This window comes from Haliotis rufescens, unplaced genomic scaffold, assembly GCF_023055435.1.
Source record: "Haliotis rufescens isolate VD_foot unplaced genomic scaffold, xgHalRufe1.0.p SCAF_3, whole genome shotgun sequence".
Lineage (NCBI taxonomy): Eukaryota > Metazoa > Mollusca > Gastropoda > Lepetellida > Haliotidae > Haliotis > Haliotis rufescens.
In genome coordinates, this window is record NW_025964001.1 from 52,758,281 (window position 1) to 52,773,155 (window position 14,875).

Here is a 14,875-nt window from a genome sequence, read left to right on the forward strand (position 1 = left end):
TTTTGTCTATGGGGACTGCTTAATAACTGCATTTTTCGATTTATTCACAATGATTTATTCGACAATATCATAATGAATAACATATTTATTCATGTTTTCTCAAGTAAAACATTTTAAAGAATAATGAGTCTCTTGTGATGCGTTTAGACTGGTATCACAGTATCAAGTGAATATTACAGGTGATCGTCTTCTGTTTAGATACAATACCAAAAGGGTATTCCGGAGTTGAATGGACCCACGGGGTGCGTGTGTGCGAGTATTTTGTTAAACGCCGCATTCAGCAATGTTTCAGCTCTGTGATGATTGTCTGTAAATAATCGAGTCTGGATCAGACAATCCAGTGACTGTCAGCATGAACATCAATCCACGCCAATGGGATGCATTAAAATGCTATCAACCAAGAATTGGGTGGTTCCAATGGTGACTTGCTATTGTTTGATTGTGAACCAATGGTGTCGATCGTACATTGTAGCTAATGAAGTGAACCATTGGTGTTCGTCCCAAGTTGATTTTTTTTAGAGACAGATATGATATAGGATGAATACTTTTCCGGCGTAAAACAACATTTATTCACTCACTCACTTATATGCATTGCTGAATTACTCACAAGTATGAACAAAAATAAACTTACCAAATACCATTCTTTGTCAAAATCTGGATCTGTGGGTAACTTTGGCTCTTTCCTTTCAAAAGCTGGGTAATTTACTATTTTGGGCTTTTGTAGCCTAAAATCCGTTAGTATAGCATCTAAAGGTTTATAACCCCTTTTCTGACGTAAATATCCGGTGAGTTGAACGGCGCTTTTTACCTAGGAAAGGAAGGAAAAGCAAAATATTAAAGCACGTGGTTTAAACGGTTTAATATTGATACATACACCTTTTGATTACCCTTTTCCACACACCGTATGTCATCACTGATTTTCAGTGATCCATTCAACGAATTTTCACCGTCACTTTGTCTTATTTTCGTCCAATGGAATCTGTTTGGGCGGATAATCGGGACTGGTTATTCTCTGTCCTTGACGTTGTATATTATACATATATCATGAGTAACACATAGCATCAGACACCTTCTTATATCAAAACAATTTCAAAATAATTGAACACACCTACAAAGTACAGTATACAACGCAATTGAGCCTGACAGATAAGAACAGTATTGCTTTGTTCTATCCCACAGAGCAATCCCGAAATATTTGACAGACTCAACAAGCATATGGAAAAAGATAATAGTCTTTCAAGAAAATCTAATAGCAACATGGGAGTGTGAGTGGAAAGAACAAGGATCGAGTGTGTGGAAAGAGTAAGTGGAAAGAACAAGAACGAGTGTGTGGAAAGAGTAAGTGGAAAGAACATGGAACCAGTATGTGGAAAGAGTAAGTTGAAAGAACAAGGATCGAGTGTGTGGAAAGAGTAAGTGGAAAGAACATGGAACGAGTGTGTGGAAAGAGTAAGTGGAAAGAACAAGGAACAAGTGTGTGGAAAGAGTAAGTGGAAAGAACAAGGAACCAGTGTGTGGAAAGAGTAAGTGGAAAGAACAAAGAACCAGTGTGTGGAAAGAGTAAGTGGAAAGAACAAAGAACCAGTGTGTGGAAAGAGTAAGTGGAAAGAACATGGAACGAGTGTGTGGAAAGAGTAAGTGGAAAGAACAAAGAACCAGTGTGTGGAAAGAGTAAGTGGAAAGAACATGGAACGAGTGTGTGATAAGTGTAAGTGGAAAGAACATGGAACCAGTGTGTGGAAAGAGTAAGTGGAAAGAACATGGAACGAGTGTGTGGAAAGAGTAAGTGGAAAGAACAAGGAACCAGTGTGTGGAAAGAGAAAGTGGAAAGAACATGGAACCAGTGTGTGGAAAGAGTAAGTGGAAAGAACAAGGAACCAGTGTGTGGAAAGAGTTAGTGGAAAGAACAAGGAACCAGTGTGTGGAAAGAGTAAGTGGAAAGAACAAGGAACCAGTGTGTGGAAAGAGTAAGTGGAAAGAACAAGGAACGAGTGTGTGGAAAGAGTAAGTGGAAAGAACAAGGAACGAGTGTGTGGAAAGAGTTAGTGGAAAGAACAAGGAACCAGTGTGTGGAAAGAGTAAGTGGAAAGAACAAGGAACGAGTGTGTGGAAAGAGTAAGTGGAAAGAACAAGGAACGAGTGTGTTGAAAGAGTAAGTGGAAAGAACATGGAACCAGTGTGTGGAAAGAGTAAGTGGAAAGAACAAGGAACCAGTGTGTGGAAAGAGTAAGTGGAAAGAACAAGGAACCAGTGTGTGGAAAGAGTAAGTGGAAAGAACAAGGAACCAGTGAGTGGAAAGAATGATCATTCCAGAATTTTCAACTTAAAAGCCAAAAAATAATTCCCATAAGATATTTCAGTACAATGTTGTCACTGTTGTCAAGAAGTTTACCTCTTCAAAACTTTCAACAACACTTAAAATATTTCCACAACTTTCCATGCTTGGAAATATCATCTCTCGAAGATTCTAAAATTAGTACGTTCCTTTGGAAGTCACATATTTCCATGAATGGAAAGTTTAGAAATAAATAGAAAGTGATTTATTAGAGTTTAGACGATGAAGGACCTAACATGAAATCCACCTGGCAGTTTTACTTACATTGGGATGGGCCTTTAAAAGTCTAGTATGTGGTACGCTTCTCCTTGATCTGGCATGGTGCACGCCCTTGTTGATGAGATGGAACTGTGTTTGTGAGTTGAGGACCTGCAACAACAAAATCGTTTGTGAAATACTTATTACTGAACACTCAATACTTACTTGAGTAATAACTGACACTTCTGAACATTTACATATCTGAGTTACTAATTTTCCCAAAAGGAACATGTCAATTCTTTAAATGTTAAACATATTGTGAAAACAGTAAATATTGAAAAACTAGTTGCATGTTTTATTAACTATGCCACCAATAACATGATTCGCATACATCACTTTCCATAAATTGGGATGTATAATATGTGTTGTAATCGTAAATCTTCCTAGCTAATAAATACGATAATTGTATTAAATAGTCCTTGTTTTATCCCCTTAATGCCTAGCGACAGGGAGGGTAACAACAGTTATCACATTTTAACGTCTTTTGGTATGGCACGGCCGGGATCGAACCAACGACCTTCAGATCTCCGAGCAGCGGTACCCACCAGACCACCAGGCTGCGTACGGAGAAAGGCCAGTTTGTATCTCCATATAGCCACGGGGTTACAGAAAGACCTGTTTGAGGAGGTTTCACTTTACATATGTAACAGATTACAGTGTTCAGCAAACGCGATACCGTCGATGTGTGCTATACTCGTCGATCACCGTAACACTACCGAATTAACAACTTGCGCAAAATTGACAATATAATTGGCAATGACCTACGATAAATTCTTCTCAACTTTTCAATATGTTCTCAGTGTGGCAACCGCGAAGGAAAGGAATGATATTTCCTTGCAAATAACCCTGTGTGCCCAAACTAGTCAGCAGTACGGATATTACGTGAAGGGGCCCACTTGATTAAGTGTGGGTGTGGGTGTGGGTGTGGGTGTGGGTGTGGGTGCGGATGCGGGTGTGGGGTTGTGTTATCTGACACTGAGAAATGGCATAAGTACATTTACTCTCATATAATACGAAATTGTAAATAAGCTAAATCAAGAATACATTGTCTGTCGTAATGAATTTTGTCAGAAAGCATTTGAATAATTGCTTTTTATTCTTTCTTGACATTTTACTTTAAATGTTAAACCTGTTAAACCAAATGATGAATAATTATAAATAAGCAGAAACATGCACAGAAAAGAATAAATTGTGTGTCACTAACATTTAACACTAAGAATGAATTCTTTTTGCGCTTTCCTGACATTTCATTATAAATGAATACAATTCAATTTATGAATTTTATTAAACATGTTGGTGAAAAACATCCGAAACAAAACCAACACATCTCTTGAAAGTCCCAACACTAAGTCCCGTCACTTAGCTCTCCTTACCAAGAATAAGAGTAAACATGTCATGAATAATTTCTTTTCTAATCAGCAGAACAACCAGAAGGTCGGCAATCACCACAACATCCTCCTCTTTGCCCTTTGTGATGGCATTTAGATGACCACAGTGTTATATAGTGGGTGAGAAAGGCCTTATGCTGAGGGATGGTGAGTTTCAAGTCCCAGAGGCGGTGGCCTGGTAGCCCCAGTGACGGTGCAGCTGTAACAGCTCAAGTGATTACTGTCAGGAACACACCGTCTCTAGAAGATTGAAACTGCCATTGGTTGGCTTTGATGTGGGTTTGAAGACCCAGGCTGCCTGATGAAGACTGACGTCAATTAGACTCATTCCAGAGATGTGTCTTGTTTTTATACTGATGGAAGATTGAAGCAAGATTTAAGTGGGTTTGAATGAAAACCGATGACGCTGCTATTTGAAAATTACATGATGTTTTGTGCATTTTAATTTGTGTAATAAATAAAACGTTAAATGACAGATGTAAGTGCGAAAGGTTGCGGAGATGATAAGCTAGCAAATGTGTCATAGTTGCCAATCAAAACCATTGTATGGATGATTCTATATGCCATTCGGTATTCATTGCGATTGACAAATAAAACAAAATCCAGAGTTAATGCGTAAAGCACATTGAGTGAGTGAGTTGTGTTTAAGGCGCTTTTAACAGTGTTCCAGTTATATCACGGCGTGTCAGCTTAATGAGGGAGGAAAGCCCACGAGCACGGGTATGGAGCTGAAAAACCTAGAAACATAATCGGGGCGAACCGGGATTCGTACCCACGATCAAAGGTTTCTGGCGTGTCCGAGGAACGCAACTCTGCACAGCGAGTCGCGGCGCCATAGACGACTGCTCCACCAGTGCCTCCGTACGGCACATTGAATGGAAAGCCATAAAAAGTTCATCAGTTTTTAAAATCCTAAACATTTCTTATATTTATAAACATAAGATGAGATGATTATCTTCATTTTCACCGGTCAACATTCAGCTTGGTTTTATTGAAGCTTAACGCACATAATCTATTATGTTCAACAGAATTTACCCCCACCCTGTCTCAAGTACTAAAACGTACAGGTTATTGTGTATCGTAGCACTCAGAAATATTGCGGCTGTATAACGGCAGCCTGTCTGGACCAGACAAACCAGTGATTGGTATTATGAATAACGTCCAAAGCCGTTGAAGTACGATGAACGCTATCAACCAGTCTGTCCAAACTATCCATAAAGTCACGTTTCACGACTTTCATAATATGCAGAGAGCCTTTGTTATTGCCTTTATATCGACACGATAGAAGATCGTTGCATTGAATATATCAGATAAGGTAACGCTAAAAACATATTTCATGAACAATGAGTGAGTGGGTGTTGGTTTAAGCGCCGCTTTGAACAGCTTTGTATAATTTTAAGGTATTTCGTAGACGTCCAACGCTTTGGTGAAACCACCTGCACATATATGTACTGACAAACTATTCCTAATCAGGGTAAATCCTGCATTCGAACCAACGACCATACTGGCAAGACTACGTGACGCACAGCGAATTGCGGTGCCCGAGGCCACTGGGACTTGTCGTGACACCTAATTTATTAGGTAATCCGCACAAGATTGACATTAAGAAAATAAGCGTACCTTTTATCAAGATGCCATTTACACAGTTATGAAGTCTGAGTCTTTATGTAAGATCCCATTGACATTTCAGAAACTTCTTTATTGAATTAGTAACATCTAATCTTGAACAAGGGCGGTCTGAAGCATCAACTCTGTCAGCAAAAGCCATGCATGAACGTAAGCAGATAACACCAGTGACCTTTCACAACCTACTTTCCTCCAGAACAGAATTTCTTTCCTCAGATTTAATTAGTGAGACCAACTTGGACCTTCAAGGCGTCAATATCTGAAATATTGCCAACACCCGTGTTCACTCAGGAAGTAGGATTATGTCGGCGTGAGACACGGAATAGTTTTACAGTCAGCGCTTGAAAAGATACGTTACGCTCGGACCCTTGGTCAGTAATGATGGACTGACTCAGAATACTTATGGATACACACATAAATGGGTTGCGGTGGGGTTGGGGGTGTGGGCGTGCCGGTTTGATAGTACTAGCCCACTGAGATATCACTGCGCAGTTTTAACATGGAAACCCTACCTAGACACAGTATACTGACTCAGAGTCGAACAGTCCTTATTTAACCTCTTTTATGCCTAGCGCCAGGCAGGGTATCAACTACCTCTAAAAATGGCGACAAAATGGCGTGAGGTGAGGTAAAATGGGGTTTAACGACGCGTCCGAGATTATTGCACTTATATAGCGACGTCGACAAAATGACAATAACCATGGATCATTGGATCTTGTTGACACTTCACGTATAAAACCCGCGTCAGATATAATTACCATGGAGACGGAATTAAATTCTTATGGGCCACATGGTGTTATGGACCACTTGCAGGACATGGGTCAGTTACCGTGGAGACAGAATGGATACTTTTGGCACGTTGGCTCTAATGCTCTAATGGACCTTGTATTAAAATGGCCTATAGCCGCTCAGCGTGGCGGCCAAATTAGGCTGCACATGGACGGCCGGTTCTGAGCTCCATTTACCAAATGTTTCCCGACTTCCTGTTTCGGATCATGGAAACATTGTTATGATGGTCAGTAACTGAGCATTTCCCACACGATGAGTGCTGGCAGATATAGGGAACGGATGACTGGGTCCACTGGTCACCTTTAGACATGATGTGCGCTTCCGGTGGCAAGTACGTACATAATAATGTTGCTTCTACTTGGGGCTAATTTGATCAATGTGTTGGTCTGGCCTTATATTCCCCAAGCTTGTCGATCAGACACAAAGCTCTTGAAATACAAGCACGAGGGTCTAGCATTAATCTCCATCTTACCAGAACATTTTATATAACTTGAATGACGACCAAGTATACACTAACATCAGTAACTGTTGAACCATTTACATTGGACTGTATTCTTGGACATTTAATTATACCTCACATGCTAAGAAATAAGATTTAAAGAACGAATGCTGTTTTATACCAGATATTAATGCTCTATTAAAATAAAATAACTCATCCCTTAGTAATATCGTATATGTCAAATATAATGTTTCTAGCAAAACGGAAAAGACAAATTAATTCAAAATTTACAATCGTTATATGTCATACATAGATCTTTAAATGTATACTAAAAGCAAACGAACGTTCAAATACACATGAACAAATGAACCACCAATCTCGTCACCAAGGAAAGCGTTACCAAAATTTATAAGACAAAATACAAAATTTAAAACAAATTAATATAATTAGATTTCTTTGATTTTGAAGGTCACACATTCAAGTTACTTGAACTGAACATGTCTAACAGAAAGATTTTGTCTTTCTTCTAAACGTCTTCATATAGGTTGATTTCAGATGTCCAAATAAGTCCCCCCCCCCCCCCCCCCCACACACACACACACACACACCTTCCCGCCACCCATACAACCATACTCTCTGCGGGAGCCTTCCCATGTGTCTCTTCTGAGGATAGAAACACGGCGCCCAGAAGCAACGCATGAGAAGTATATGGACTGAATCTATACCACAAGCTTCAGAATACATTGTCACAGTGAGAATCCCGCTGCGCGTCGTCTACACGAAACCATTCACACTTTACTCTAACGTGATGTGTGTGTTGTTATCCCACAATGAAACTGCGGATAGTGTTATGGAAACGTCTTTCATTATGGTTTCTGTTTATTGTATTTTTATCGAACGTAAATATACGGAACTTTTAGACGTGGTGCATTAAGGATGTTTCTATGTTGTGTCGGAAATCTGGTATAAAGCAGGTTTTCTTAAACAATTTGTATTTTAGTCTATCGATAAAACAGCCAAGGCAAGGGTGGCAATCGATATTTGAAATCTGGAACGTTCTATGCTTCACTTACAGAGGTATTGACGCCTGAGATCTTACTACAGTGGAGAACAGTGATAAACTTTGCACAATCTCCAGACTGTTAGCTGTAGTATCAGCAATATATATTGTAATGGGGTACTCTGAAGACTGATCTGGAGGTACAAAATTATTACCCAAAATGAATTTGTCATTCCTGCATGGATTGGGATTGATTTGTTTAGAAAGAATGAGGTACTACGGAAATTTGGTGAAAAGATGGAAAAATTGCAAAAACACAACCAAGGGGGAGCCTGGCACCGAAACGCATCACTTGTTGGGCTATAAATACGTTGGGTTTTCATTTGCATACCATCACAGTCTTACAGCACGTGAACAGCGAAAACATGTCACAAATGACACGCCATCGGCCGATTGCAAATAGGAGAGTCATCTTTGACCTTTCATGTTTTTTCCACGTAGTACCAAGCACCATTTCAAGACTGTGGAACCGTTATCAGACACATGGACAACACGTGACCTTCCCCGATCCGGTCGACCACGTATCGCTACTAGAGCACAGGTCTGATTCATACGGCTACGTCACTTACGTGAAAGAACCACCGCGGCCGCCTCAACTGCGGCAATATCAGCTCAGACAGTGAGGAACCGTTTACGCGCTGAAGGTATTCGCTCTAGACGACCAGAAAGAGGTGTCATGTTGACGGACCTGCATCGTCGGCTGCGACGTCAATGGTGTCAAGGTCGCAGAGTATGGCCACAACTGCGATGGAGACAAGTTTGGTTTAGCGACGAGTCACAGGAAGTGGACAGATTTGGAGGTGGGCAGCCATCTACTTCACTGGTAGAACAGACTTGCTGCAAGCTCTGAGGAACTTTAACGGCACAACGTTACACGGATGAGATTCTTCGGCCGGACGTCCTTCCCATTATGCAACCTGGAACGTCATTTTCCAACAAGACAACGCCCGACCTCACACGGCAAGACTGACAACAGCCTTTTTCAGGAATAACAACATCCAGGTCATGCCATGGCCATCCAGGCATCCAGATTTAAACCCAATCGAACATTTATGGTATGCACGTCAGCAACGTCAGCAACAACCATATAACCTCCGACAGTTGGCACAAGCACCGCAGGCAGAGTGGGTGAACATTCCCCAGGGATCTGATTGCTTCAATGGGACGGTGGTCATACAGAACAGATGACCTGCACCTTCAAAATGTACTGTTCCGTGTCATATGGAACCTGGGTCAATGACAATGATGTGTGCAAATATTAAACAATCGATTACCATCTGTTTATTATTTATACGATATATAAAATATACATTTAAAATCACCTTTGCGTTTCTTTTTTTGCAGAGTATATGTCATTGCAAAACACATCTTAGTTTGTCACGCGAACGATAAACGGTTTGGGAATCACTATTTTCAAATTCACTGTATGGATAGGTGAAAAACACATCTTTTTCTAAACGGTTCTGCGCATGTGGACATCAATATCTTCGTCATTTTTTAAAAGGTTAACAGACATTTTTAATGGAAGATGATGGCGTCATCCATTGTTAGAAACGTTGATTCACGCATTCAATGTGAAGTTATTCTTCATCACACTATTTGGAGTACACACAGAAAGATTAGATTTGAAATTACATATTTTTTGTGTATTCAGTGTCGATAACTATTTCATCTTTGCACCATTGCGGATCGAATTGAATAAGTTGATTGCCTTTCCTTCATTTAATACCCAATCCAATTTGCAAATACATTCCCAGAATGCAAATACCCAATAGCACCCGCGAATAGGGAAATGCAAATAATTTTTTTCCAAAACGTAGCATGCGTTTCACAGCGAGCAAAGCTGAAACAATGGGTCGGATGCTTGGTAGGTGATTTGTGAAGAAGACATAATAGTCAAACGGGTCGTTTCTAACAGTAAGAATATGGATGTCTTGCTTACCGCTGGGACATTTACTAATAATTAGTTTCCTGGAGTATTCGTGTCTTATACTCCTGTGCTGAAAGAAAAACGATAGTTCTACGTGCCAAGGGAAATGCCTGGTAACTTTAAAGACCAAAGCAATTGATTTCCTGTCACACTGCAAACACGAAAACGTCGTTTTTTTCCGTATATGGTCATTGGACGGAAAAACGACGTTATTTGGACGTTTTCAAACCATCGTTTTTCCGTCCAAATAACGTCGTTATTTGACATCGGAATTTACTGGGAGAGAACGATACCGTTAAGCTCCTCCCTTTCTTGATTGACATTGTCAATCAAGCAACAGCGTCTACCGGTATTTCTACTTCTCAGATTTCATTGGTCAGTCCTCGCGTGTTAGATTACAGGCCCGCGTTTGACGCTGCACTCGAAGCGCTAAGCGGAAGTACTGAAATCAATCGTTCTGCGCATGCTGATTACTAATGCCTTGACCAAATTTTCCGTTCTGTGCATGCGCGATTTCGCGTATTGTTTCCTAGATTTAATGTCACCACTATTTGACAATGATTCATAAACACAGTCACGTGAAGGTTCGGAATCGTAACAAGTAACTCCATTTAAATTGAAGAGGATCCCCAGTGATATGGGAGATTCCAAGATGAAACTATTCTATGGCTATCTAGGCTGCCACCCAAACCGATCTAAACGGGACCCGATAGCTTATTGTATGCTATATAGTCATATAGAAGTGGACAAGAACTATACATTGTATTCCGGCCGATTGTTCTTGCATTTACTTCTAAGTCAGGAAAATGGACATAAAAGGGGAGTTGTTGAATGTAATTATTTTAATTATTAAATGTTGCCTATACACTAATCTGGACGAACTTCTCATTGTTCTGTTTATGTCATCCTATATACTATTAGTATGTTACCGTTCTAAAGTCAACCTCTGACATAACATTATATTGTTCATAGTATCAAAGTTTAATCAACAATATCAAGAGCAGCAATTTAAACCACTGAAACACCCAAACACAAGGCTGTTATCAAGCGCTAGTGCAGACGTGATGCATCGTAAAAACTGTATCGTGATGTCTTCAGAAATTCAATTTATTATACTACGAGATAGTACGGCTAACGATTGAATCACGGGGGAACGAAGACAATATCGCTAATACAGATATAACGTATTTGAATGTTAATACTAAAGACATACAATCATTATTTTTGCAGTGACGATATAACACTTATACACGTTTATTGGTAACTTTCATCAGTTTTGCTCTTCATTTTAATAACTGTGTTTTCACATATATATGTAGCAATTGCAATACCCGACAAGCATGTCATACATAATTATGGGGCAGTTTTCAATCTTGTACTGACTTAATCTTGTGTTAATGAGCGAAGTTTATTGGCTTGTGTGTAAAACCCCGTTTTTCTGGTAATCCTATTATTACTTAGTTTATTTCTATCTAATGACACCCTGTTTTCTGGATCATGGCTCCGTGACTATCCATAACAATTAAGATGAACATTCAGTTCAAGTAAATGAATGAGTTTGTTTTGACGCTACAGTCAGTCAAAAAAACAATGCTGTGAGGTTTGATAACACACTTCTACCAGGTCGAACATCGTGGATCCTCATTTTCTGCCTAAAGAGAACCATAGTTCATATGCTAATCCATCTGCGAATACCCTCCCACTCAAGATGACCTTACTTGTTACTAAATCTATCATCTATACCCCCCATCTCACCCCCACGCCCCCACCCCACACACGCACGCACGCACGCAAACACGCACACACACACACGCACGCACGCACGCACGCACGCGCGCACACACACACACACACACACACACACACACACACAAACACAAACACAAACACAAACAACGGACCTAAATAACCTGGACAGTAAATACTGCTGATAGCCTCAAGTCAACTCAGCCGCGCCACCGCAGAATGTTCGTCCAACTCTGCAGGGGGCATTCTCAGTGGCTTCAAACGCGCTGAAATGTTTTCGCCTTGCATCCAAGATGGTGGACAAGTGAAATCGAATGAAATTTGGCTATTTTAGGTCCTTTCTCTTTTTTGATTACTCAATAAAGTCAATTCATAGTTACACGGTTGTGAAGAAGCTTACAACTTTATAAGACTTATTCATCTCATTCCAAAAAAGCTACTCACACTAACATAAAGTTGTAGTTATTATGTCACTGTTTTATTTCTTTAAAAATATATTACATGTTCAACAATAACAATTAAGATGAACATTCAATTTCCGATATAAGTAAATGAATAAGTGTGTTTTACGCCACAATCAGTCAAAGACCAACGTTGTCCGGTCTGATGACACACAATCTACCAGGCAGCACATTGTGTACACCCTATCCCCATTGAAGTCTCCACTGTGGGTATTCCTGGGGACGAAAAGGCCCCATGTACCTAGGAATTTCATCAATACATTCATGCGCGGCATTCTCTGCCTAAAGAAGATCATATAGTTAACATGCTTATCCAACTCGAACTACCATCCCGCTCAAGATGAATGTTTTATGTAACATCCAACAGGCCCACATTTACGCACGCACGCACGCACGCACGCACGCACGCACGCGCACACACATATTTGGATTTACCAATCCCTGAATTGAGAAGACGTGCGCTACGAAGCTCCTCCAAGTCATCATCAATATCCGTATATGTCTGTGTTATCATTACCCATCCAAAGCCGAATATACACTTATTGTGCTTTCTTGACAACAAATGTTATAAATGGGATAACACTTTCGGAGTAAAGTACAGATTCTCGTACTTTCTTGGGTTGAGTCCCGTCCGGGATTTGAACCCACACTGTGAGTGGGGCACCCAATCGCCAGAACACAAAGTTGGCGATCTAACCCAGCCACCGAACCAAAAATGTTAGTCCAGATGACGTATACTTTGTGTTCTCCTCTGACAAGAGAAAAATGGCACGGCTTCTATGGCCGAAAGCTTTGAACCAACAATGCCTTTAAGAAAGTGGTCAACAGTAACACACATTATATTTGGATACCACTTTCTCAGTACACTACATATTTTTAGGGTGGAGATAATAGACGTTGATGGTTGATTATCAATGTACAAATTAAAGCCAAAACTTAACTTATGAATGATTGGTAATGGGAAATGGACAATGGGCAAACGGGAGGCGGGGAAATAAGCGCCAGTTATCTGTTGGCTTCCCTTGTTGCGTTCCCTTCTTTGCTATCTTTTTACTTTTGTTGTTCTTACAGGTACAAATATATGTTCTCTGCCTCATAGCATTTAATAATATTCACCTGATGAAGGAGAAAGTATATATTCCGAAACGCAGTGTTCCTCCGTTGACATCCATAAATATTTTTCCTTGTGTGTATCAGTTCTTAATGCCCTTCAAAGACTCAATCTAGCTTTCTTTTTAAATGTGGTGATATTTGCGTAGAATATAATATGGTCATGCCTATATACATTTGGGTCCTTGTCCACATAAGCATTTAGACATACAATTTAGAGCTAAGGACATTGCTAATTCTGCAGGAATGAAGTACACGTCATAGCAAGCTGTGATCTTTATTCATACTTTAGATATTCGTAATGGAGATCTGTAACTGAAGTTTACCGTAATCTTCCGCAACTCTCACCTCCTGACCAGTTGAACGTCTTAGTGCATTCAGATGCCATTGTAAAATTCCAGGCTGCCCCTCTTTCTGTGATGTTTTGACGGATGAAATCTATTGCGTTATAATACTCTATGTTTGCTGATATATAATATGTACATGGTGTAAAATATTAACGATATTTTAAACGTGTAATTCGATGCATATGCAATGCAATGTGAACATAAGTGCGGATGCACGAAGGCGGTTATAGTCATAGTTATACTGCGATGGATGTAGGGGAATGGTAGGGGGGTGTATGTATGTATGAAAGCACGAATACCGACACATGAGGGCGGATATAGTTATAGTTCGATGGATGTTGGGGAATGGTGGGAGGATGGATTATGTATGAAAGCATGCGCATGGATCCATGCTGGCTGACGTGGACATAATGGTGGGGAAAGAAGAATGTGAATCTTTTGTTTCACTCACTTATAGTGTTTTCTTTCACTCAAATACTGTTTTACGCATTTTAATGACTGAAACTGCAGTGACTCAAAGGTCATACTGGCCGGGCTTTTAACATATCTACCCCAACTACATACGTAGCCATTTTTATGGTGTACAATTCACACACACACACACACACACACACACACACACACACACACACACACACACACACACACACACACACACACACACACACACACACACACACACGCATTAATTGTTTTATTAAATGTATCTTCGAGAGTCAGTAATAAACTAGAAATAACTGCCTTTGTTCTGTAAACCTCACCAAGTTTCAGCTTTCGCCTCTTCCTTTGTGGACTGAGGTTTCACATTTGTAAAATGATCTCTCTTATCTGTCTGTACCATCAACTTAACTGCCCTCACCCCCTGCAGATTTCCCGTCCCATATTGCCAAGCAGGTGACCCACAAGGAGGAATACCGCCCTCCCTCAGTCCAGTGATACTGTGCCTAGTGCAATATGTTGGGGATACGTAGCCTTGCTGTGGGCAAACATTTTGTAACAATTTGGCAAACTTTGATATGTAAACAGCAAATATAATTCAGTTTTATTTCAACAAAAACGGACAAAATCGGATCCTACTTATTTGTGGATACCATAACAATAATTCAAGCCAATAGATCGTTTGAGCTGGCATGAATATAAAAAAATAATTAGCAAGTCGATATTCATAATTCCCTCTGTTGGTCCCACGTGAAATGTTCTTCATGAATAGAATAGATGGCTCATAGACGTTCGACCGAATAATATCATTTGCTAACTTCAACTGTTCATCTAATTTCCATGAATGTATGTTACATAGTTCATATGTTCATGGGCTTCTTCACTGAATGTATAGTGTGGAGGACTACTTCACTTGAGGATAAGTAACATAAATAATGATGATAATTA

The 14,875-nt window shown here is 40.0% G+C and overlaps 1 protein-coding gene across 1 annotated transcript in view; it reads right to left on the reverse strand.

Moving 5' to 3' along the window:
- Positions 1-14,875, reverse strand: part of LOC124141952 (neuroendocrine convertase 2-like) — a 69,632-nt gene that overhangs the window by 23,489 nt on the left and 31,268 nt on the right. Inside the window, exons 2-3 of the mRNA XM_046510147.2 lie at positions 2,600-2,704; positions 632-808 (exon numbers count right to left, since the gene is read on the reverse strand). Coding sequence (XP_046366103.1) covers positions 632-808; positions 2,600-2,704 — 282 coding nt within the window. The remainder of the gene's footprint in view (positions 1-631; positions 809-2,599; positions 2,705-14,875) is intronic.